The sequence below is a fragment of the Scomber scombrus genome, chromosome 10 (assembly GCF_963691925.1).
Source record: "Scomber scombrus chromosome 10, fScoSco1.1, whole genome shotgun sequence".
Taxonomy (NCBI): domain Eukaryota; kingdom Metazoa; phylum Chordata; class Actinopteri; order Scombriformes; family Scombridae; genus Scomber; species Scomber scombrus.
In genome coordinates this window covers 23777074-23801554 of record NC_084979.1, presented here as the reverse complement: position 1 = coordinate 23801554, position 24481 = coordinate 23777074, and the positions used below count along the sequence as shown (strand labels likewise).

Genomic DNA, 24481 nt, shown 5'->3' with positions numbered 1-24481 from the left:
CTTCCTCTTCTAATGTGCAGCCTCTCTCCATAAACAGGATATTTGAACATGTACGTGTGTGTGTGTGTGTGTGTGTGTGTGTGTGTGTGTGCGTGCGCGCGCTCATACCCATCAACACAGTATTTTTAACGTATTTACAGGAAACGCACTATGAAAAACAAATAGTAAAGCTTCATTTTCATCAGATGAATAAGCATCTCATCTCTTGGAGTATTGTCCCAACTATTCTGACATCTTCATAAAATGCATGGAAGCTGCTCAGAGGGTAACAACACCCCCACGTGTCTCCTCCTGCAGGCACAGACAGACCACAGGCACCACAAGGTCCTCCAGATCTTCTATTTGAGTTGGAGGGTACAAGCATGTGATAAATGAGTTGAAGTCAAGAAAGAAGTTTTGATTTGTGAGTTTTATGCCAGGGAGTAGATGGTATTCATTGGAGAGTGGAGCTCAAGACTTCCACCAAAGTCCAACTCCCTGACGTCTCTCCTGTTTCCTGTGTACTGGCCAATGAACGAGCCGTCCTCATTGAACGGTATCTCTCCTCCTTCTCCGTAGTCTACCAGACTGTCGTCACTGTCTGAATGCTTAATCATTGCCTCCATTGATAGCTGACCTCTTTGCAGCCCTCTTTCCTCCTCCCTACAAAGGAATGCAAAAAAACAATAAAGATAGAGTTTAAAAACGCAACCTGTTCTTCTAATCAATCAGTTTTACTTGGCAGTGATACATTCACAATGTGTATGTGTAGTACGTACCGTCGGGGGTAGGGCAGAGTGGACACACGCGCTATCCTAAAATACCAAAACAGTTTGTTTGACATAGATTTCATTGATCATTATTTACTGTACAGCTTAACAAATCTCTATTATCTATGCAGGATTGTACAGTTTAAATGTCAATATTTAGTCGTTTCATACCTTTCAAGAGACCTTGAGTTGTTCAGTGTGAAAAGAATGAGGTTGAGGTAAAGGTAAAGGTAGAGTAAATAGGGGGGGAAAAAAATCAGAAAACAATGTAAGTATGATCAAAGAGTTGTCATAAAAAGGTAGTCATAACTGAAGCATATTTGATTTGTACCTGTGTAGCATCATGCTAAAATTTAATCAACTTCAAAGGTGCTCTATGGAGTTTTTGACCAGCAAAAGTACTATGGAGCAATGTTTTTAGGAATGGATCCCACATTTTGTTTGTATCTTACACATTTCTGTGTTTCCAGTTTCCTGCTCCTCCACTGATCTACATTTGGTGGTTATTATGTGCAAAGACATGTAGGAATGTGCCAATATAAGCAATGAAGAATCTTGCAGCTCTGCAGGATTTAAGATTTAAGGTTTTTTTGTCAAAAATGAGGTTCGCAAATGTTTTATGAGAAAGGAAAAATGTGCAGTTTTTTTCACAAGAAAGCTGCGCAGGGCACCTTTACTTCACTAAACAGAATGCTAATGCACAGTTACAGAGCAAATGGATGTAAATAAGTGCCTATTGTTATATATTACAACAATAACACTGTTGTTCAGTGTTATGTTGGGTGCTGCTGAGTAGTATTACTATGCCCATATATCAATAATAGTCAATCTTGGAAACCTTAAATAGAATTTTTGTAAAATAAGATGTAGTACAGGCTGCTAACTTGATAATAAAATGTGCTAAAATACAAATTTGTATTCAGTGGAAGCAGGAATGTTTGCTTTGAGTGTTTTTCATTTTCCACCAGCTGTGTGCTGTTATGTTTACCGATAGTCGAATGATCCCTCCTGATCTTTGTCATCCACTGGCTCTAATGAAATGTCCTTTTTTTCCCGTACTGTAATTAAAACAACAACCTTGTTATAAGAGATACAATGTCATAATATTGGATGTAGAATATGAATGCCAGGAGTCATCATCGTACCTGGGTATTTCCCCCCTCGGCTCCTCTTGATGAAGCAAACTATAAGTAGGATGAGCACGATAAGAGCCACAGCGCACATTATCCCTATGAACCAGCCCTGAGTGGAGATGTCCACCTGGTCCTGAGCATAGACTGTACATAGACAAAAGACAAAACCACACACATCATCAAAGTCAACATCCACTCATCAGTTTAAAGTGCTTATTCAGTAGATAGACAAAAGTGCATGGGGCAAGTAGTAATTTACTTTCAGTGGTGTAGTGGGGTGACTCCTCTGTATGCCATTCCCCTATCCCGATCATAGTTCGTGCCGCCACAGAGAATCTGTATCGAGTGTAGCGGTCATATCGCCGGACTGAGAAACTTGTTACGTTTGGAGGGAACTCCTCAGACTGCAGCTCCTCTCCCCTGGTGGTATTTACTGTGGCAAAAGTGGAAATTCCAATGAGCTATGAGAACTCTTGATGCTGGTAGAGTGCACACAATTGAGCGATTAAGTACCTTACCTGCTCAAAGAGTGCCTAGATAAGTGTTTATTACACTCTCAAGAACCTGCTTCAGTGGTATTCTGGTCATTGAGTGCATATTTAAGTGCGCTATTATGTGCAACAGTGATATGCACCCAAGTGTTACGTGAAAACCATTGCCAGCTTTAGTGAAATAAAATGTTTCCTTTCCTGTTATTAAAGCTTTGTTGTTTCTCCAAGGAGGACTGCAGCACACTACATTATACTTTAAAATATTCATGTGTAGACTGTCACGACGGCTAGAAATCTCTTGATGTCTTTGAGAGTGTTTGGATGGTGTACCTGTTTGGTACTTGAGGGAATATCCGGTGATGACTCCGTTGGGCTCTGCTGGCACGTCCCAGTCAACGTAAATGCTGTCCAGATGTCGCTGTTGGATCCTGAAGGATCTGGGAACAGATGGTACTACGTACAAAAACACAGCAGGAAATGAAAAACATGAGCTTAGGCTGAAAATTAATTTGATTTGCATGTGTTTTTGTTCCTTGGATGGTTTTATCAGTGAGGTAAATCTCATATTTTTGGTCACACGACAGTTTTTACCTCCTTCAGTTGTTGAGAAGAATATATTATTAGTGGGCGGCCCTTCATATCGATTATTTGCCACTACTATATACATCTTGTAGTTGCTATAGGGAAAGAGCCCAGTGATGACCCCAGATGGATCCGGGTCATTATTTGGAAATGCTATAGACTTCATAGCTCTGTTGACCCTCAGCCACCTCAGCTGACTGCTGTCCCTCCAGTAGTACACCTGCAAGACGAGAAGCAACAAACCCACCACCATTTTAATTCTGCTGAAATTACAACAAACATTAGATTGTTATTTTTTGGTAACACTTCCTCCAGAAAAGACAATCATCACCAGAGTATTAATAAAATTGTAACGTTTTGACCATGGATCTTCAAAGACATCAAATTTTCAATGTGAAATAAGTCTGAAATAACCAATCAACAGAGAGTCAAATCTGAGACACCTGAACCAGATATTAAATAAATATCTGATTTAAAAACAGTTTAAAATGAAACAACAATATATGTAAAAATATATTAGATAGTTAATACAAAGTAAGTAATTTTTTAATCATAATGTTATTAAATTAACAAGTTGCATATATATATGCAAACTGGCAATATCTTCATAATCCTAAAGAAAAACAAATCATACAATTAATCAGATATCAAAATGAAGAAATGAAGAAAATATCTCACAAAACATTGAGTCAGAATAATAAGTGAAAATACTATCTGATACATAATAAATCATTTGGCCGAGATTTAAATGAACTAATAATGAACACAAATGTAAAAACACAGTGAAAACAATCTTTCATAACATGTTGTTAATATTACTTTATATATAGCCGTTTGTACTGTAAAAAAGATTTTACATTCATTGTTTCATTTTAAGTATGATTTTAATTAGTTATTGATGCAATAATTGGCTCAGGTGTTTGCTGTTACAGACTGTGGCTTCAGAATAAAGATGTTGTTGTACAGTAGCTCTAATAAGTACTTCAAGATAATTATAGTCCTTTGATAGTCAGTTGAGCAGTGAACCGTCCTGATAAAGTACAGTTCGTCTTCAGTTTCTGTTGTTGTTTACCACAATACATGTAAGTTACATTTGAAGTCCATTATCCCATACTGAATTGACAGTAGACACACCTTGTATTCTTTCAGTTCTCCCATAATAGTGTTGCGTGTCACTGGGTCCCAGTGCACGGTCACCTGGGTGCTCTCGATGTCGGACACTCTCGGGTTCAGGGGTGCAGTTAAGGGACCTTTGGGAACACAGAAATAATATAGTGCTTTGTCTTTGCTATCAGTGAACATAAATGAAGGTGATAGGAAGGACAACTTGTCCCCAAGATGGACAAAAATACAATAAAAACAAGAAGAGGTGGTGTTCAGAACACACAGAGCAGTTTATTTATCTGGAAGCATTAATCATTCACTGGAAATCAAGATTCAAGTTACAGCAGAACTGTCAGTGCAGTGGCTCCTGTCCTTTGTACACCTCTCTTCTGAAGTTATAATATAAATAACCGACTGAAGAAAAAATAATCGATTCAAGGTGACTGAGCTTCTTCTGATCGAAACACAGACAGATGGCTAACAGATTGAAGAAGAAACCTGACTAAATGAGTAAAACATCATATTCTTCCATACAGGTTATGAGACCTCTCACTAATGGTCTGATAGGTTAGAAAAATTATGTGGCATTGCCTTGGAAACGTATTCGCTAATTTGCTGGGAGCTTGGTGATTGATTCTTCTTACCTAGCTCTCGACAAGAAAGCGAATAAGCATGTTTCCCAAAATGTTAAACTATTCCTTTAATTTGTATGTCATATATATATAATAACAAAATAGATTTTGGTACTTACGGTCTTCCCCAGAGTAACCGGTTACAACAGGAGACTCTGGGCCCAGCCCAAAATCATTGACAGCCTGGACCTTTAGATCATAAGGAGTAAAGGTATCTGCATCGTAGATGTAGTATTTTAGCCATTTAGTGGTGGCGTTCTTCCACTCCTCTCGGGAATCTCTCCGTCGCCACCATACTAGATACTTCAGGTGGGGCCCATTCCACTCTCTGTACATCAGAGGCTGAAAGCACAGTTTAGTTTGTTTTTATTAACATAGAAAAATAAAATACTCAACAGTGACGATATTTCAAGACGTTTCAAGCGTTATGTTACCTCCCAACTGATCTCCATGTTATTTCTCCATGTACCCACTCCTTTTAAGTTCTTTGGAACGACATCTGGGGCTGTGCAGGAAAACCAGAGCAGTGGTAAGAGCATTGGTTTCAAAGGAATAGGTCAACGGTAATTTTCTGAATATTTCTTGGCTGGGTGTAGTGACTTCATGGAGTTTTGTCATCTGTGTGAGGTTATTTTAAACTTTTGGTTTTGTGCAGATTAAACAAACAAGATATGTTAATTGCTAGGCTTGAGATGTGTTGCTAAGCAGTTTTTTAAATGTTTGGACACAGCCAGACTTGCCGCTTCCAGTCTTTATTCTAAACCAAGCGGCTGTAGCTTCATATTTAACACAGGCATAAAAGTGGTATCAATTGTCTCAACTAATTCTCAACAAGACAGCAAATAAACCTATTTCCCAATATGTCAAAAACGTTCAAATGTACCACACATACAATACTGTGTAAAGGTTTTAGGTAGCTCATCCATAATGTAGTACCATCAGGTAGGCCTCTGATCAGTCCTGCATTTATTCTCCAGCATGACCATGACCCCAAAAATACAGTCATAAATAATTATCATCAGCAAGAAGAAGAAGTAGAATTCATGCAACAGATGGCTTGGACCCCACAGAGTCCTGATCTCAACATAATCGAGTCAGTCTTTGATTACATGAAGACACACAAGCAACTAAGACTTTAGGTTTCTTCTCTTTTATGAACTTTGTATGAAATGAAGTGTTAATTAAAAACAATTCATGGTTTATCATGCTTTGTTTCTGAAAGCATCCCTACTTTACTTTTATTACCTATTACTTTTGTTACTTCTGACAACAAAAATGTAAACCCACGTGCACCGCTGCTCTGGAAACGCATTGAATGACGACTTGGGCGACTCATTCCGATTTCACTGATTGCGATGACCCGAAATTCGTAGTAGGTGAAAGGTATAAGATGCAGAATGACAGAGTTGAGGCTTCCTGGATATGTTGACAGGTTTTTCCACTTGCCAGGCAGCCAGTCATCATCATCATACTGCACCAAGTACTCTATAAGAGAGCAATAAATAGATTATCTACATAAATATAATCATAAATGCTAGTATATACAACCCCAAAACAATAACACTCACAAAATGTGTTTATTTCTGTGTGGTTATTAAGTTGCATTGCTCTGACCTTTTATAGGGCTGTGGTTGCTGTCTCCAGGAACCCAACTGAGTCTTACAGTACGTTCATATGGATCCGACAACTCCAAGTTTGTGGGAGGATCAGGACGGTCTACATAAAAAACATATAAAGAGTTAAAAAGCCTGACATGCCTCATGGGTTATGATTATTATTATTATTTTTTTAAGTGTCATACCCATCACCATTAGGCGTGCTGAGGCAGACTTCTGGTCAAGCTCACTCTTAATGAGACATGTATAATTTCCCTCATCACCTCTGTTTACGTTAGTGATGACCAGATTTGATTCATCCAAAGACATTCTGAGGATTACATACAAGTGAGTGAAACTGGTGAGATCAAGAAGCTTATAAAACGTGTATCTTCAGTTGCACAAATACGTTTTATCTGTTTAATGTCATGAAAGAGTTTCTATATATATATATATATTTTTTTTAATAATTCAATAAAAAAAAGACATACCTCCAGCCAATATTAACTGTCTTTTTATCTTTCATCCAAGTGGTTGTGACAGGAGTAGTGATGTCTGCTTTCACGCCGCACTCGAAGCGAACATCACTTCCACGTATGACTTTCATGTTCTGTGGTTTTGTGACGATCACAGTGGGTTCTGTGAGGAATGGATGAAATGAAATACCACGTTACACAATCACAAAATATTTTCAAAAATGACAAAGATTTTAAAATGTTTGTATCGGTCACCTTTGACCTCTATTCGGACTTGAATCTCATCTCTTCCTGCAATGTTGTTGACTACACACAGGTAAGTTCCCTGGTCGTCCATCAGTATGCGTCTCATCTCCAGAGTTCCGTTACTATGGGTCTTAAAACGATTTCCTTCAATGTTCCCCTGTCCTAATTTGGACCTGTGTAAATAGATCCATGATCAGTTCACACCACACAGATGCACACACAAACTCTGAGCTGATCACTCCTTACAGCAAAGTGTCAAACAGCATCTTCTTACCATCGCAGCTCAGGCACTGGTGAACCAAAGTAGCGGCAGTCTAAGAAGGTGCGGCTGCCCTCTGTCACCTTCATCAGTTCATTTCTGGCTGAGAGAATACGTGGAGTTGCATCTAGAGAAACATTTTGAATTCATAATTAATTGACTTATTAAATATTCAGGTTTACAGACAGAGTGGTGACAGAGTGGTAACTTACGTAGTACATTGACCAATGCATTGGCAAATAAGTAGCCATACTGATTTGAAGCATTGCACTGGTAGATAGCGGTGTCTAGAGCAGTAACACTGCGGAGGTTCAGCGTGTCTCCTGACACCTGTCGGTTAGGCTGTGGTGTAGCAGCTGGAAAAAAACCCACAATAAATAAAAATACAGCAGCTGTAGTGTGAGTGTTTTACAGCTTGTTGGAATCTCTAAAAACATACTTTCGATTGGTTCTCCATTGATGAACCAGCTAATTGTGGGACGAGGAGCTCCATCAGAACGACATACCAAACGTCCATTTTCTTCAGGGGCCAAAACCAAATCAGTGGGCTTCTCTAACCAGAATGGAGCCGCTGACAAACACATGTATGTTAATATATGGAACATTATTTTGTATTAAGAAAAGAACATGTTTCTGAAAGTGTGTCTCACCTTTGACCCTGATGGTTATAGTGTGCTCGATGTAGTTGATCTTATTGGCAGCAGTGCAGACGTATTCACCCGCATCTTCAAAAGACGCCTTTGGGATTTGAATCATCTTGTTGAAGTGTTTTACTTTCATGCGTGACGTCACCACCAGGTTCTCCCCATTCTTGGTCCAGGTAATACGGGGAGTTGGCCTTGATGATGATAAACAAGGCTTTACACAGGATGACTTTATGAATGAAATCAAAGTAAAAATCGTACTCATACTGAACAGAAAATATACAGACACACTTTGTGGCTGTAAATCAATCACTCAGTTTGACAAAAAGCCCTGGATGTTCCTGAGCTCACACTCACATTCCTGCAGCGATGCACTCCAGGAGCAGCTCCTCCCCTTGCAGGACCAGTTTGGAGCTGGATGAGCCTTTGGGAGACAGCCAGGTGGGGGCAGCCTCAGCTATTGTACGAGCTGCAGAGGAAACAAACCACAGCACACGAACAGTCACTCGAGCCTCACACAACCTCTGCCTGCCCATGAAGTAAAGGAGGACCACAGGAAATAAGAGAGGAGAGCTGAAGCAGAGCGCACTCTTACCACAATTAGTAAATAATGTTGAAGCAAATGATGAGTCTTTAAGGTGTAGTCTGAAATAAAAGAAAAAGGTCCAGTCTGTAAGTAAGGTGATCACAAAATGTCAGGAAGGAGGAATAACAGGAAAAGATGAAAAATAGTTGTATTAATGATGTATCTGTTAGTTGAGTTAGTACAAATGAACAGAGCAGTGTTAATTTAAAGGATTTGAGAGTGCAACTGTAGTCCGTATTGTAATAACTGTCCAGCTCAGGCCGTTGCATGCAACCAAGGCCACATTTACTCTCATCCGATTCAGTTTTCAATTTTTGTAGGCAGAAATCAGACATAGATTATGAAGATGTAAACAGGGAAAAAACACATAAAACTACATATTTTAAAAAGTGTTTTGACAAGATTTCCATATGAAAACATAGGATTTTGCTTGATGTGCCTGATGTTTTTACACTCGATTGTCTTTTGCAACTACAGCAGAGTAAGAATAGAAACAGTTTCATCTGTGCCGCCACGGGCCAAAGACCTCTGTCATTGCTCGGGTCAATTCTTTATTCACAGACCGTAACTAAAAGCCCTAAACCCAACACCAGCTGGACCTCCAGTTTGAATTATTTGTTTTTTTTGTATCCATTACAGTTGATAATTTGCTGTGTTTGTAGTTTAGGCCCATGTCTGAGGTTTACCTGTGTATGTATGTGGGTTATGAGTGTAAACACCTAAAAATGTTGCCAAAACCTAGACACTGGTAACTGTGAGGATGAAATTACACTCACTTGTGAGCACCTTAACAACCACAGGCATCTTCTGCTGGATGACGTTCTTATATGGGAAGCGGGCATTGCAGCAGTAATCAGCAGCAGAGTCGTTGACCAGGACGTTAGAGAAGTACAGATCTCCGTTTTCTCCCATGGATACCCTGCGGTCCTGCCGCACAGGCTGCATGGTGGGGAAAGCTGTCTGAATTGGCCAGTTAAAAGGCCTCGCATATGAGCCTGAAATGAAACATGATTCAAAGTCAGTTCATGTGAGATATATATTTTAACAGACCGCCATATCTTCCTCCTGTTTAGACTTAGACCTCAATGATGCAGTTCATGTCTGAACATCAGAAACTTTTATGTAATCAAGATGTAAATCTAGAGAGACACTCACAGCTTGACATCCAGTAGGTTTCAGGTTTAGGCGGCCCAGGCGGAGGGTCACAGGACAGCACCAGAGGCAAACCAGCGCTGACCACCACAGGCTCTATAATCTCCCTCGGCCACACAGGAGCTCCTTCACACAGACAGAGGAATACATTCAGCAGGGTACATTTTCAGCAGCAAAGTCTGGTTGCTCTGGTTAATGTGCAGCCTGATTTTGGTTCCAAAAAAAAAAATCTAACCTAACCCTAACCCTGTATGTAAATCTTAAAGGACAAGGTTAGTGATATTCTATATTTTTCTTAAACACACAATATGTAATTTCTGCTGCTATAGGGTTCTTTCAATCAGACCAATAACAAAAGAAAGAGAGTTTGATGACATCCTGAATGTGTGTTCATGACTGTTATTGTTTCCATTGTTGAACAACCAGCTTCTCTCGGTTAGGATTCCTTCAGTGTTTAATTGTTCAGGGTTTTTTTTACTGGAAGCTGAATTATCCACGGTGGTCTCCTCTTCTCTAAAACAAATGGACCCAATGATTAAAACTAGTAAAAACACTGAATAAGGCAGTTTCACGTTAAAAATCTATGCTTCTCTGACGCTTTCTGCACAGGATGTCCAGAGGGACTGTGAGCCAAGCTAACAGCTCATACTGTTTTTCTGATAACTTAAGATCAAGACATCCGCTGACTAAAATCCTTCATTCGGTTAAAAGATATAGTTAAAAATGGCCAAGATCTAAAATGTGCATTGTAAAAATGTGGCTTAAAACTAGATAAATAGTCAATTTATGACAACTTCTGGCAGACAACCACAATTCTGACGCATATGCAAAGGATATATGACCCCACTGACTGACCACCATGAAACTGACCATCATTTTGGTTAAAATTATTTCTCTGAGATTTGTCTGGGCTTGAAAATTGTTGGAAACAATTGGGATATTGTTAGTACACAACTCAACAAAATATATAACATAAATCTAGTAGTTTTAGACATTTTAATGCAGAAACACTATCCCCCCATCAATGTTGACAAATCCCATGAAAAGATATAGAAAAACAAGTACTGCCTGTGTTAAGCATCATATAGCGTATTCCTCTGTGCCATAGACCTCCATTGTTATCAAAAAGCTATTAAAGACACATCAATGAACCACACGCTGCACTGAGTTCCTTCAGCCAATAAACATGGACACTGTAGTTTATTTTGCTTCCATTTGATATACACCATCCTCCTTTCAGCCGTAAATACTGTGCTCACTAGCGTAGCAAATCTGCTGCTGAAAATAGTCCTACACAAGTTCACTATTCACTCCTTTTAAATTAACTTTGGCTATAAACTACAGTGTCCACTTGTTACTGAGGATATGATTTAGACTTTTTAAAATGAAAGTAAATATTTGTGACCTGTTTTTGAATATTTATGTCTTTAGTAGGAACAAATGTGCTTGGGATGAGAGCCACACACAGGGCAGGGAAGTCTGAAAGCACTGAGAGACAGACTGACATATTGTTGGTTTTGGTCTTTTGATGAGATTTGTTGACAATACTGTGTCACTGCCCACACTGAGGTCACTGTACATCTCCTGTCAGTGGTGAGTAGCTACAAACAAATAGTTGATTCTACTTTAGCCCCATGACTTAACCTACTGTACAGTTGTAGTCTGATCTTGTTGGAGTATGCAGATCCGTACTGGTTGGAGGCAATGCACTGATATTCTGCCTCATACTGTTCTGGATTGTTCCAGGCAGAGATGTCCAGCGTCCCTGAGCGCCTGCGCATCGATACCTGCGAGTCACGTGCCACGTTGAAATACTTCCCATTGCGCCTCCATGAGAAACTTCATTATTGAGCATAATGTGGAGAAAGACAGAAAAATCTGTGAGTTGGTTTGCAGATAATGTAGTTAGTTTTAATAAGACTGTTCAGTGGGCTGCATCAGGTCTTACATGGGATGTGGGTTTCCTTTTGCTTCACATTCTATGACCATAGTGTCTTTTGGGTCAACAATATGTTCCTTTAGTGACTGCTTTATGATGGTTGGGGGTTGTCTGACTGCAGGAAGGGAAATAAATCAGCTTAGTGTATTAGGCATTGATGCCAGAAGACAATGCATGCCACAAATTACAACCAGACAATGGAAACACCTTGAGTTATTGACTCACCTTCCAGAGGGATGTCCAAAGCCCAAACACTCTGCCATAAAAGTAGCAGCAGCGCTGGTTTGACCAGTGCACCCATCTTTACAGAGCATGGAATCCAGCAGTGGTTTTGGTCACCAATTCTCCTGTTCTCAGATTGAAAGAAGACAAATAGAAAAGATTTTGTTAAGGGTGGCTCAGGCTTGCCTTGAACCATCCACTAGTTATGCTGCAGTAGGTCTAGACTGCTGGGGGACTTCCCATGATGCATTAAGCTCCTCTGTCCTTCTCTTCCTCTCAATGTGTACGCATTCATGTACTGTTAATGTATGTTATTAACTGGTCATATTCTCTCTCCTGTAATTTTGTGCTTTCTTCTCACTGTCCTCTCATCTTGATGCTTTCTGCAGGTATTTTTGCCTACGGAGGTGTAAATACTATACCATTATCATTATTATTGTTGTTATTATTATTATACATCTCTCTGTGTAGCTTGCACTGTGCTATGTTCTCTGTCCTCCTTTTGCCCCCTCCCCTCATCTTCCCTCCCCCTCTCTCTTCCTCTCTCAACCCAACCAATCGAGTCACATGGCTGCCTGCCCAAAGAACTCTTCTACTCAAGGTTTCTTCCCGTTAAAAGGGTGATGCCACTGTCATCATGTGCTTACTGATGGGGAAAGTTGGGTCTCTTTCAATAATATTGAAAAGAGCACGGTCTAGACCTGCTTTATATGTAAAGTGCACTTCTGCTGTAATTTGAATTGGATAAATGAAATTGACTTGACTTATCTACGGCACATTAATGTAACTGAATTAAAATCCAAAACAAATTACTGAAAAAATAAAACTTACACTTGATTTACAAACCATTTACTTTGCAATGAACATTTCACACTGGTGGAAAAAGTACTCAGATCTTAAGTAAAGTAGCATTATCAGCAAAATGTACTTAGAACCTCTCAGTAGAAGTATCAATTGTGTGGAAAACTGCCCCAGTTAGTGTTATTCATATCTGCATATTTCATTATTTCATTATTATTATTGCTGATCTATTCATTCGTAAGTATTTTACTGTTGTAGCTGTGCTGCATTATATACAGTTTATACACAGTTTGATTTAATCCAGTGGATCCCAACCTAAGGGTCTGAGTTTAGAAAAATAAATGAGTGTTACTTTTTTTGTGAAATGAAAATTTAAATGAAGCCATCTGAGAAGTTAACTGAGGAAATGTTTCTTCTAACAACTCATAGACATGAAACATTTGACAGAGAGTGGTCACAACATAAAAAGGTTGGGAACAACTGATTTAATATATAACAACATAGTGTATATTATAAGCTTATCCAGTGTTCTTTTTATGTAAAACTTGATTTAAATTAATGTCAGTAAAAAGTAAAATATTTACTTTGAAATGTAAATATAAACCTGCATCTGACCGCCTTCCAGAGATGAAAACGAACCTTCTGAATGCTCGACACGAATAAATTGTAGTAAAGTACGTCTAGTGTCTGATACGATTAATCTGTCATATTAAACACAAAGACTCATTTCATTAGCTGACTCAATTCAAAGGTTATTGCTATAAATATATAATGATCCATGGGTCGTGTTAGAATGATCAAACAATAAGTTATCAGTTCCTACCTCACTCATGTAAAGTCAGATCAGGACTCTCTCCTCTCCATCTCTGTGGCTTCCCAGATGCATCGATAATCCCAATTTTTTCCAATTGTCTCCAGGAAATAATTCTTGTTTGTGCAGTATACCAATTAATGCCTCAGTCAACCAAAATATCAGGTCAAGAACCCTAGAGGAGTTGATACACTTGAGTAATGGAGTTTCTGTCTGTCACAGCCACTTACACTCTGCCCACCCATCTCATGAATAATGAATGAGCGACATACACCACCTACACTTCACCCACTTCACTGTTTCTGCCAAGCTCTCATAATTGTGAACAATCCATTTCCCTCAAACACAGACACAAAGTTTGTCCACACAATACACAGACTGCAGTTCCAAGAAAAATAGCAAGTGTTTGGATTTATTATGCCAACTATTATGGGAGGAATCACATGGTATTTTATAGGTTTTGGCCTGAGAAAGGAATGGCATATTTTTCTTGTGCTTTTTACAGTTTGCCTGATTTTCCTTCATAGCTGAATAATGTCTGGTTTGACCTGATCCGATAAGATCAAATTCAATTTAGCATGCAGAAATACCAGGGTTGGACCACATGAAAGCACAAAACAACCCATATTCTGTACAATTTGCATTCCCGTTGGTTTTGATGACATCAAAATGTGGGCTTTGGAGAGAACCGGATAACAGAGTATGAAAGCCATGTTTGTTTCCTTCATATGAATTTTACATGTGGCAAATCGCAAGTCACATGACCCCAGCACAATAGCCCCAACAAAGGATGGAGATATCCAACATTTTTGAATAAAAAATTACTTCTTAATTGTCAACTTTCTGTGTATATATACAATAACATATCAAACACTGTCATAATTTTCCTAAATTTTCAACAATACCGCTTACAATTGATCATTTTTGTTATGAAAAAAAAAATGAATGAGAATGTTTTTTCCAGTCAGATATCCACATGCATATCCCCAGAGGAGAAAAGGTCCATTCAGCTGAGAAAATCCTACGGGGAAGGAACAGTTTTCTTTTCTAGAAACAGTGCCAAGAATGCAGGAGAAGCTGTATTTGTGTTAGACAAAAGCCATCTCAAGGCTGTCAACAGAGTCCTGACCTGTGTAGGCTTTCAGGCATCCACACAGAGCTGCACATACAAACCAGCACTGACTGGGCTAAACAAAAGTTTTTTTTCTTGGAGGGGGTGGGGGGGGTGAAATAAGGTGGCGTCACAACCTGCAGATGAAATTAAAACTTCACTGAAAGTAAAGCGTAATGTTTGTATCAGTGAATAACTGATCATTAGAGATTGTATTTTATTTTATTTCATATATTCACAGAGTATCTGAACGTGTGACGTAAACCATTAAGACTCTCATATCATTGTAGCTGCCTGATCCCCTTCTCTGTGTTAACGTCTGAAACACAACTTGACTTATCTCACACACTAAACAAAAGCAGAAGGAGCATGTCAAGCTTCTTGGCTCTCAGAATGGGCTTTTCTCTCCATACATTGCATTAAAGCAGGCCTGGCAGCGAGCAGTGATCAGTGCCATGCACCAGATTGCACAGTGAAGAGGCAGAGAGGCGGATAGCGCTAGCTCAGTGACGACAAGCAGGTCTCTATGCTCGTGGGTCTCCTTTGGCACGTGTGCCCAATGCCCAGGGCACGGGTAAGAGCAGATGGCATGTGGGAGGGAGAGCTCAACCACACAAGATGCCTGTTCAGACTCAGAGCACCTATCATTTGCACTTTGACGTCACTTCGTCAGTGGGAGCACAAAGAAGGCCGGGAGAAACTCCTGTGGAGCAGGACGCTGCTCTACATTAAGTCATCATAGTCAAAACATCATTGAAATTGAAATTAGAGCATCGTGATTCTAACTTTATGGTGAAGTAGTGTTAAGGAGAAACATCATTTTCTACATAATTTTGCTGTGACACTATACAGCAATGCTGTGACTTAACCAATATGTTTCTAAGATAAATGCTAATATCAGCATGATTACATGCACACAATAATAAATAATGCTGACATTAAGCAATGTTTAACATCTTCATTTAAGTATTGACCTAAAGATAGCACTGGATGAAATGTTACGAGATCTCCAAAGTTATTAAAAGTAATAGTTATTTCAAATTTCATGTCAATCCATCCAGTAGCTGTTGAGATGTTTCACTCAAAGCCATGAATGTCAACCTCATGGTGGTGCTACAAAAGTTGGTATCATCAAAGTCATCGAGGAAAAATTGTCTGGGAAACACAAATGTTGTGTCAATCTATCCGGTTGAAATATTTAACAAGATAAGTGGAAACATTGGCCTCCTGGGGGCAATACAGGAAGACAGGTGATCACCAAAGTCATTTGGCTTCATCCTCTAGGGACCATGGATATCTGTAAAAATTCTCATTAACATCCCTGAAACAGTTATTGAGATATTTCCATCTGGACAGACTGACTGACAGACTGCCATCCATAGAGCCATACTGCTAGCATTGCTAAAAATCTGAAGGCCAGTATATTTAGACGTGTATATTATAGGGCAAGTAGTTCATAAAGTTACATGCACATCACAGTTGTCACTGAAACATCAAATCAGTAAACATGCCACATAACAGTCATCTCAATAGCAGGTGTGAGAGCTGGACAATATTGTGTTCAGTCTCATACAAATCTGCTGATGCACTTGTAGACCCATCCCACTTCTCAAGTCAGACTATGACATCATTAAAACCTTGACTTCCATTGATACTTAATCTGAATGACAGCTGCAAGGACTAAAGCACTCCTTCACGTGGCCATACACTCTATTGCTACTCATTGAAGTATCTTAACATGCCCTTATACCTTCTAATTTATGTCTAAATACTAACATTCAAAATTGTCTAAACAAGGAACTGTTACTGTTGTTAGGTCTTACCTTTAAGTGTTTTGTCTGCTGTTGGGTCCTTTTTTCACTCCTTGCTGTGAAAGCCAGACTCCTACATTCTTCTCATCTTCTGTCACGGCAGATTCACAGCAGCATCTCCACTTTGAACTTCACCTTTCCAGCAGAGTCTGGTCTGAAGTGTTAAATCATGGTAAAACAAGTGAGTGAGAATGGCAGACGAGATAACAGAGGCTGATGTGACCCATCAGGATGCCTGTCCCAAGCCTGGGTCACACGCTTGGTAAACAGGGCCCGGGAGCCTATTATAATAAATCCATTGTGAAATCCACACATAAATATAACGTCATCTCCACTGTGATGGGAGCGTAAATTTAAACAGAAGTGACTGTCATGCACAACTTGGCGGATTAGAATTGGCCTGTCATCCAGTTCCTATCTAACAACAATCAACTAAATCTCATTTGAAAGACGAAATAGTTTTAATCTTTTTCTCTATCATGTATGCTGTTGATTTTCAGTGCAGTGAAATGTTAAATGAGGGGGTGGGTTACTTACTGACCTTGCATCTTCATCCCTGGCTGGCACGAACACACGCTCTTCCACACAAAGCGTTTTTGTCTGGAACAAAGTCAGTCTATTGTGGACAGGGAGGGCACAGCTTCCATGCACATGGGGGGGATTTAACCCCTCACATTCAAGTGATTGGAAAGCTTCTCACTCATTGATAAACTCTGACATCACTTTCCATAACTCGGGTGATTTATTTATTGTGTTGTAAAAGAAAATGGAGACAGACATTCTAAAAATAAATAAAAATGCAAAAACAAGAAAAAGTCTTAATAAATATGGATTTATTCAAAATAAATAGTCGTAAGTATGCCTGATAGAACCCAAGTAATAATAACACAATCAGCTGTCATGAAATCATGATTTATAGCTTATATTACAATCAATAATACTGAAACGTGTAATATTACAATATAACATAGTGATAATTGTATATAGTTAATTATATAACATGTTTATTTAAACAATGTATCTTAAAGTGCATGAGAAAGTGCTTTTTTCATCAGTGTGTATTCGCTCTTTGTCTCTGCCAAGAAATGATCAAACATAATGCTTTATATACTGTACATGAGTCATATTGACAACATCATATAAGAAATATTAATTTGGCAGACAATACAGTACATGTATAACAGGGAGTGGACAAAATAACAGAAACATTTCCTTGATTATGCAACAACTATGTAGCTTCTTAGTCAAAGTAAATTTGAAAAATCTTCCTCTAAAGCTGATGTATATTGCTAGTCAGCAAACGGACAGAAACACCGGGAGATGAATACCAGGAGATGTGATTAATAACATTACAAACCACAGCCTAACAAGATTAGGAGTCTATAGCCACACTAATGGTTCTGTTTGGCTGTACTTTGGCACAGCAGTGCTAAATGTTGACAACAGCATGCTCACATGCTCACAGTGACAATGCTAACATGCTAATGTTTAGCAGGTGTAATGTTTGCAGTGTTCACCATCTAGGTTTCGTTTGTTAGCAAACTAACATTTGCTATTAGCATTAAATACAGAATACAGGTAGGGTTTATGAGTATGCCATTTTGCAAAATATAGGAAACACTGAAATTCTGACCTGATGATGTTGCAAGAGGTACAGTTAAGGGATCACCTTAGTCGCTCTGCTCCGAGCACCAAACAGAGCCTTGCCAGTTTGGGCCGGTTTCTCTCCAAGTATATCTGGGTGTCTCTTTGCAGCTGGTCCAGGGCCCCTGGCCGGCTCTCATCCAGGGACACCTCAGCACTCAGCATGGGGTTGAAGCGGAAGTAGACATCTGGGGCGAGCAGGTCATCCAAAAGTGTGTGGACTCCTTCAGTGTCAGTGGCACTGCAGATCAGGTTGCTGATTTTGGCCCTCAAGCTGGTGGAGGTGGCAGGGCCTCTCTTAGCGTTGTCATAGCGACCAGTGCCAAGGGACAGCACACACTGAAAGGGCTGATTGGGCCACAGCAGGCGGCTCTCATGAACAGCCAAGGCACAGGGGTTATTAAGTAAAATTCCTCCATCCTACATGGAGACACAAATCAAGTGTCAAGTCATTTGTCTATTGTCAAGTCAAGTCTATTAAAAAGTGGATTTTTCTATTTGGTTAATAGGAATAAGGATCAACAGCTATGATGACTGTGTCCGAAATCACTCTCTTATTCACTCACTCACTTCTCCTTATGTAATAAAAACTAAATAGTTCACTGTGAACAGCAAATCAAGATTTTGGACACTGACTAATTGTTTTTGTGTCGTCACCATCAGTTATAGTCACATGACGGTCACATCTTTAAAATGTGGAGCATTGCATTGTGGGATTGTTAGCAGAAAGTAGTTTACATAGGCACTACTTTTTTCGTTCAATTTTTGAGGGCCCAATTTAATGAAGATATGGAGGAGGGTAAATGCACTATATAGTAAACGTTAGCATCCTAACATTTGCTAGTTGAGCACTAAACACAAAGTACGACTGAGGCTGATGGCAATGTCAGCAGGTTTATGAAAGTATCTGACAAGTAAATGTTTTGACCTGATGACAGTAGTAGCCTATGCATACCTCCACCCTCCAAAGGATTAGTGGAAAGTAACTGTCCTCAAAAATAGCTTGTATAGTATGATTTGAGGATTATTTGTTCTTTATCCCTCAGTTGTAATCTTACAAACCATCTGCCTTACTGTCATTTCAGTTCCTTCCTCTCACTTAACTGTACCTAAACTAACCAGATTTAAATTTCCACTGAAAACCTGAAGTCCCTTCCAAATCAAAAATGTGTTTTGTTTACTGTTACTTTAGTTGGATGTTTGAGCTTCACTGTGCAGAATGATGTATGTACAGAGTTTGACACTCAAATATATCTTCACATTTATCTGGCGAAGGAGTAAAGTTTTGTCTTTTCTCAACTTACTTCTGAGTTAAAGGGATTTAATGATTTACGACTTTGAAGTTAGTTTCCAAGCCAATCGTGTGATGTGGTTTGTGAAGTTTCCACATCACACTCCAAGTATGTGATGTGGAAACCTGGCGCCTCTATACACTGAAAATTGAATTTTCAGTTAAGTAGGAGACATCTTGTGTCCAGCATTTAAATTTTTGAAATGAACAATATTTGCATAATTATAGATTCTGTATTTGTCATTAAGGATATATCATTTAAAAAATGTCTAACTAGGTGATTTAACTTTTTGTGCAAAAACTATATTAGACACAAATTTAAATTCAAACAGAGCATTTCTATGTCTCATAAAATGCCTTGGGGAGGATATGTAAATGTAAAAACATTTGTAGTTTCCTACCTGGTGAATGTCACTTTGTAATGTGAACTCCTGAAAGTAGCCTGGGGCAGCTGAAGATGCTCGCACTGCCTGCCACATCTGGTAGCTAGAGCCTCCTGCGTAGCGGCTGAGGGAGCCTGGTTTGTGGTTGTAATTGCAGAAGACAAAGGCCTTTGGACTGGTGCCCCAGTTTACCACGGCACTGACTGCTGAAACCTGAAAAGATACCAAAAACAGCCTCTATTATCTTTGAAAATTTAACAAAAGCTTTGCAAACTCTAATTTTAATACTTGAAATAACAACATCTGCTAAATATAGTCTGACCACAGTGGTGTGCTCCATTAAATCAACAAATACAGTGATTATCACATTCTTACCTTGGGACTAAACTCATCCCTGGCTGTTTTAATAAGTATTTGATCGCCCAGCTTCTCTCTGAATAGGATAAAAACAGAAAATGTATTCAGAGCAGACTTTATTGCTGTCTTATCCACAAGTTAAGAATTCACCACCGTCACTGGAGCACAATTATAATGTTAGAATCTAGTCTGTGCATACTGTAGTATTTTCTCCCATGTCTCAGTGTTATAGTAAGAGTGACTCCAGCCCATCTTCATTGTGCCAACCAGACGGTTTTGCCGAAACACTTCAGAGCCAAAGCGACGATACATGTCGCTACATTCTTCAAGAGAAAACTGAGCGAGGCCCAGCATGAACGCTAGAACAGCACCTTCAATAAAGACATATAGAGACAGAAAAGTGAGACACAAAATTAAAGAGTCTGCGAAGCACTGAGATAATGTTTAGAGCACTTTGCTATTTTTTTCTTTTAAATAAATCTGTTCTGTCATTTGTTACCTGTGCTCACTCCACAGATGTAGTCAAAAAGCTGATGGATCTTTTTGCCCGTCTGAGCTTCCAATAGCTTTAACACTTGTAGAGGCACCACACCTCTGGAAGAGACAAATAAAAAATATTTAGAAAAAGATTCAAAAAAAGAGAACAGTAAGATGCACTCTCATAACTCAGCTTATAACGATTGATGCCCAACTGACTGGCATTGTGTGAATGTAAGTACATTAAGTATGAGAATATAAGAGTTTTGTGAATTCTTTCTCCAGTCTGAATGTAAAATGTTAGAGTCAAAATACTGATCTTTATGAAAAATTAAAATTGAGCACATTGAAGAAACATAATTCTCTTACCTTGTGCCACCACCATCAATTGAGAGCACTCTAATGCCACGACCTTTCACTGGATCCACATAGCCGATTAGAGCCAAGTTTTCTCTTACAGCATTCTGAAGTGCCTGGTTATCTCTGTAGGCTCGCCGCTGTCTCAACAATTTTACTGCAACTTTCTCCTGAAAAAAAACAAACAACAACAACAAAAAAAACATCTTTAAGAATTTGCTGAGTTAAAATCAGTTTGTTTAATTTTAACTTCGACTTGCAACAGACCTGCCACATTAAAGCTTTGCGTGAAGGGTAGCGGATAAGGTGTTCATTCATGGCCTCCACACAGGCAGTCAGAGCTTCTGGAGATGAAGCCTGTCCCAGACTGCTGATCAACGGCAGAATAATTTCCTCAGCCTGCCTCCGACTCAAGACAAGCTGACAACATACAATCAGAAATGACCTATAAACATTTGCATCAAAGTTTGATTTCATTACATACTTGTCTAATGGGCCCTGCAACCTTTTTGTGACCTGTACGTTAATTTAAAAAAAGTAATGCTGCACCAGTTGGAGAATGAGATCAGGCAAATGAGACAACTCAGCTTGTACAAAGGACTCACTGTAGCTCTCCTGACTAACAAGTAATTTCATTTAATATTTCTAATTTCTCATATTCTTAATCAACATGCCATTACTTAACAAATAACCTCAACTCACCTTTTTATTCAATATTGCCTCTGGTGAAATCCTGAAAGGTTTTGGCTCACTAGTCTTGGGCAAGGTACCCAGTTTTAGAAAAGCACCAAGCAAGTCAGGGATGGCACTTGTGGGGTGGCGAAGGCAGTCTATAAAAGATACAGTCTTCAGTCTTTCAGAGGTAGCAGATCCATCGTCCAGATTTCTACTAATGCCCTCATCAAATGCACTTTGACCCTTGAAATACTGATTGATGTGACTGGACATTTGGAAGTAGCTTTCCCCAAAGTTAGTGGTATTGCGGCTGCTGTGGAAAAGGCCTCCAGTTTCAGGGACGGTAGGTTCTTCTTGACTCCATTGTGATGTAGGACCTTGAGCTTGTGAGGTAGATTGTGTTGAGTGATTTTTGTAAGTGTTTTTCTTTTCCACGGGAAGTGACTCTCGCCTATTCTGATGGCTAATTTCATCTGTAACCTTGGCACCAAAGTATGTATTGATGTGTCTTGCAAAATGACGGTAGCTCTCTTCCCAGGTGTTGGAGATGTTGTTTGGTTCCACAACTGCCTGATTACCACCTGACTTTACTTGAGATATTTCAGTTTCTTTAGCGTTTAGAACATAATTGTTTTGCATTTTTCTCCTGTTTTGCCTCCTGTTTGTCCTTCTGGTGGAGGACATGGTTTCCAAATTCTCCTGAACTTGAACTTTTGTCAGACCCGGAGAAAAGACTGAGTTGATGTGATTAGCAACGTAACTGTAGCTCTCACCAAATTTTGTCGCCAAGTTGCTGATGTGAAATAACTGCAGTCCAGACATTTCTTTGATTAAAGGACCTGTTCCTGAGCTCTCCTGTTCTTCTTTGCATTTCAAGGTCTGTGTTGTGTCTTTTCCCTCAGATACATTTCTCTCTTTGGCTGCCCGCTGACTTTGATAACGCCTCTGTGACCTACCAAGATACTCAGGAGCTGTGACAACAAGACCGACATTTTCAGCGAGTACAATTTCCTTTCCCTTGAAATAAACATTAATGTGTCTGGACAATCGATTAAATGACTGACCAAGACGTACTCCAAGAGAACTCAAAAGAAAACTGTTCTGAGCCTCATCAATGATCCCAATTGGAGCGTCAGCTTTGAATGCGTCCCTATTGGAGGATGAGTAAAAGCGAACAATGTGGAGATGTTTCACTTCTTTGGTAAAATCTCTGAGGAAGCGGTGTGGGGTTGAGCCTGTATCACTGTGGTTTACATTTTTAAAAGTAGCTTTTCTTGTACATCTGGGTGGATGAGGAGGTGCTACAAGTGAATAACCATGGAGGTCCATGCAGAGTGGTGCTTTGGCCAGACGAGGGTACTTTCTAAGAAGGCCCATTAGGTACCTAATTTTGCAGTATGATCTCAAAGTCCTGTTCGCAGAGCTTGAACACAAGTTGGTGCTGAGGTAGCGACCCATGCTTGATCTGATCAGCAATCAATCAATGTCCAAATGTCCCTCTTGAGAGTACCTTGATTTATGCCACAGTGATAAATTCAACAGGAATCTAGGAAAATACAAGAATAAAAACATAAAACATCAATTATAAATGTCTGTTATTAACAAACAAAACCACATGCAAGTTATAATAACTTAATTGCATTAATTTACATACATCCTTATGTTTCAATAAATGAATTACCTTGCAAAACAATAAGAACAAAGTTAGGATAAAAACAAAAACGCCCAAGCATAAGGAAGGTTTGGTGTATCAATATCTCTGCTGCACGTCTGTTCAGGGCACAGGCACAATGTCACTGCTATAAACAAGTCACCCTTAAAAGAGAGTGCATGCTGTCACTGGGAGCTAATCAGATTGTGTACAAACATTATGTCCCACTATAGCCTTGCACTTCCTCTGTTTCCAAGTACTGTGCTCCCTCAGAAATGTAACATGAAACCTCATAACATACATCTGCGTACATCAGCCTGTAAATAACTACAGTATGCCGGCAATGTGACATCAAAAAATATAAGAAGCTGTGTCCTTATTTGCTCTCATCTATGAGGACGTGCGAGTGCTATATTTATTTGTAAATTTAAATCAATAATCTTTGCTCACAAACACTGTTTTCTTTAGTGCCTTCACAGACAGATATGCAAACAGCTCAGGTATGCTGTAGTCAAACATCTACTATTGTTGTTCTTCATTCAGGTGGGCGAAGGTCATTGACTAAAGTAGCTTATACCTACTCTAAGCCTGATAGAAAATGTCAGATGAAAGCATACATTGAAGATTTACCTGAAACACAACACCTAGTTTCTTCTCTCTTCACAATTCCTCTTCAACCAATTTTCTGTTCTTTGAAATCCAGTATACACTTGTCACACTGTCAGAAGCACCATTTCACTGTGTTTTGATACTTAATTCCATCCTTCTTTCGTGAGGGCCTATAATCTCATTGGTTGAGCTGGGCTTGGGGGGTGGACCAGCTTGACCAATGCTCTGTAAGACCACACAGGAATAAGGTCACATGTTGTTGCAGCTGACTGCTGGACTAGAAAGCACAAGTCTAAAATTAGGAAGGGGGGGGAGGTGATAACTCAAGGGTCTCAGTGAGCTGAGGTTAGCTATTTTTTTTTGCGTCACAGCACATCACATGCACACACACACACACAACCCGACTCTTTGCCAGTACTTTAATTCTCAGAAACTGTTGACCAGCCATGAGGTAAATTTTGTACAAAACGATTACAAGTCAGTCGTGGTTTATGAAAACAATAAAATGGAGTCTCCGACCTTCAGACTGCTGGTGTAGCCAAAGTATGCAAATTATAAGAAGTATGGAAATTAACCTGAAATGGGTACGCCTTATATCACAAGGTATGTTGTGTAAATATCACCGCCCCATAACCACAACTCATGTGAACTTTAACAAGCACACACTGTTCTGCATCGCAGTGTATTGTTGAT

The 24481-nt window shown here is 39.3% G+C and overlaps 3 protein-coding genes across 3 annotated transcripts in view; all 3 read right to left on the bottom strand.

Annotated features, from left to right (window-relative positions):
• LOC133987837 (acidic mammalian chitinase-like) overlaps positions 1–24481 on the bottom strand; it is a 47676-nt gene that overhangs the window by 11784 nt on the left and 11411 nt on the right. The window lies entirely within an intron of this gene.
• Positions 127–11889, bottom strand: nfascb (neurofascin homolog (chicken) b). Its single transcript, XM_062427795.1, has 26 exons — positions 11814–11889; positions 11598–11703; positions 11298–11488; positions 9653–9775; positions 9274–9492; positions 8269–8380; positions 7918–8105; positions 7707–7838; positions 7480–7623; positions 7283–7394; positions 7018–7181; positions 6778–6925; positions 6493–6617; positions 6306–6407; positions 5979–6176; positions 5126–5196; positions 4811–5033; positions 4090–4205; positions 2965–3175; positions 2704–2826; positions 2142–2315; positions 1895–2026; positions 1738–1807; positions 921–932; positions 759–794; positions 127–642 (listed from the first exon to the last, which is right to left on the bottom strand). Exons 1-26 carry the CDS (start codon positions 11887–11889, stop codon positions 411–413), a joined length of 3540 nt encoding a protein of 1179 aa, XP_062283779.1. The 3' UTR covers positions 127–410.
• On the bottom strand, positions 18010–23838 carry LOC133987685 (calcium-independent phospholipase A2-gamma-like). Its single transcript, XM_062427129.1, has 9 exons — positions 23810–23838; positions 21556–23074; positions 21121–21273; positions 20866–21023; positions 20519–20613; positions 20219–20390; positions 20038–20095; positions 19681–19875; positions 18010–18408 (listed from the first exon to the last, which is right to left on the bottom strand). Exons 2-9 carry the CDS (start codon positions 22984–22986, stop codon positions 18010–18012), a joined length of 2661 nt encoding a protein of 886 aa, XP_062283113.1. The 5' UTR covers positions 22987–23074; positions 23810–23838.

Excerpts from the sequence above, each read along its gene's own strand:
- nfascb (XM_062427795.1), bottom strand. The coding sequence starts at position 11,889 with ATGGGTGCACTGGTCAAACCAGCGCTGCTGCTACTTTTATGGCAGAGT. Across the intron at positions 2,316-2,703 it reads TTCCCTCAAGTACCAAACAG|TAAATACCACCAGGGGAGAG; the intron begins GTACACCATCCA and ends CTTTTGCCACAG. Across the intron at positions 643-758 it reads ACTCTGCCCTACCCCCGACG|GGAGGAGGAAAGAGGGCTGC; the intron begins GTACGTACTACA and ends ATTCCTTTGTAG.
- LOC133987685 (XM_062427129.1), bottom strand. The coding sequence starts at position 22,986 with ATGGGTCGCTACCTCAGCACCAACTTGTGTTCAAGCTCTGCGAACAGG. Across the intron at positions 21,274-21,555 it reads AGGCAATATTGAATAAAAAG|CTTGTCTTGAGTCGGAGGCA; the intron begins GTGAGTTGAGGT and ends GTATGTTGTCAG. Across the intron at positions 18,409-19,680 it reads TACAAAGTGACATTCACCAG|GATGGAGGAATTTTACTTAA; the intron begins GTAGGAAACTAC and ends GTCTCCATGTAG.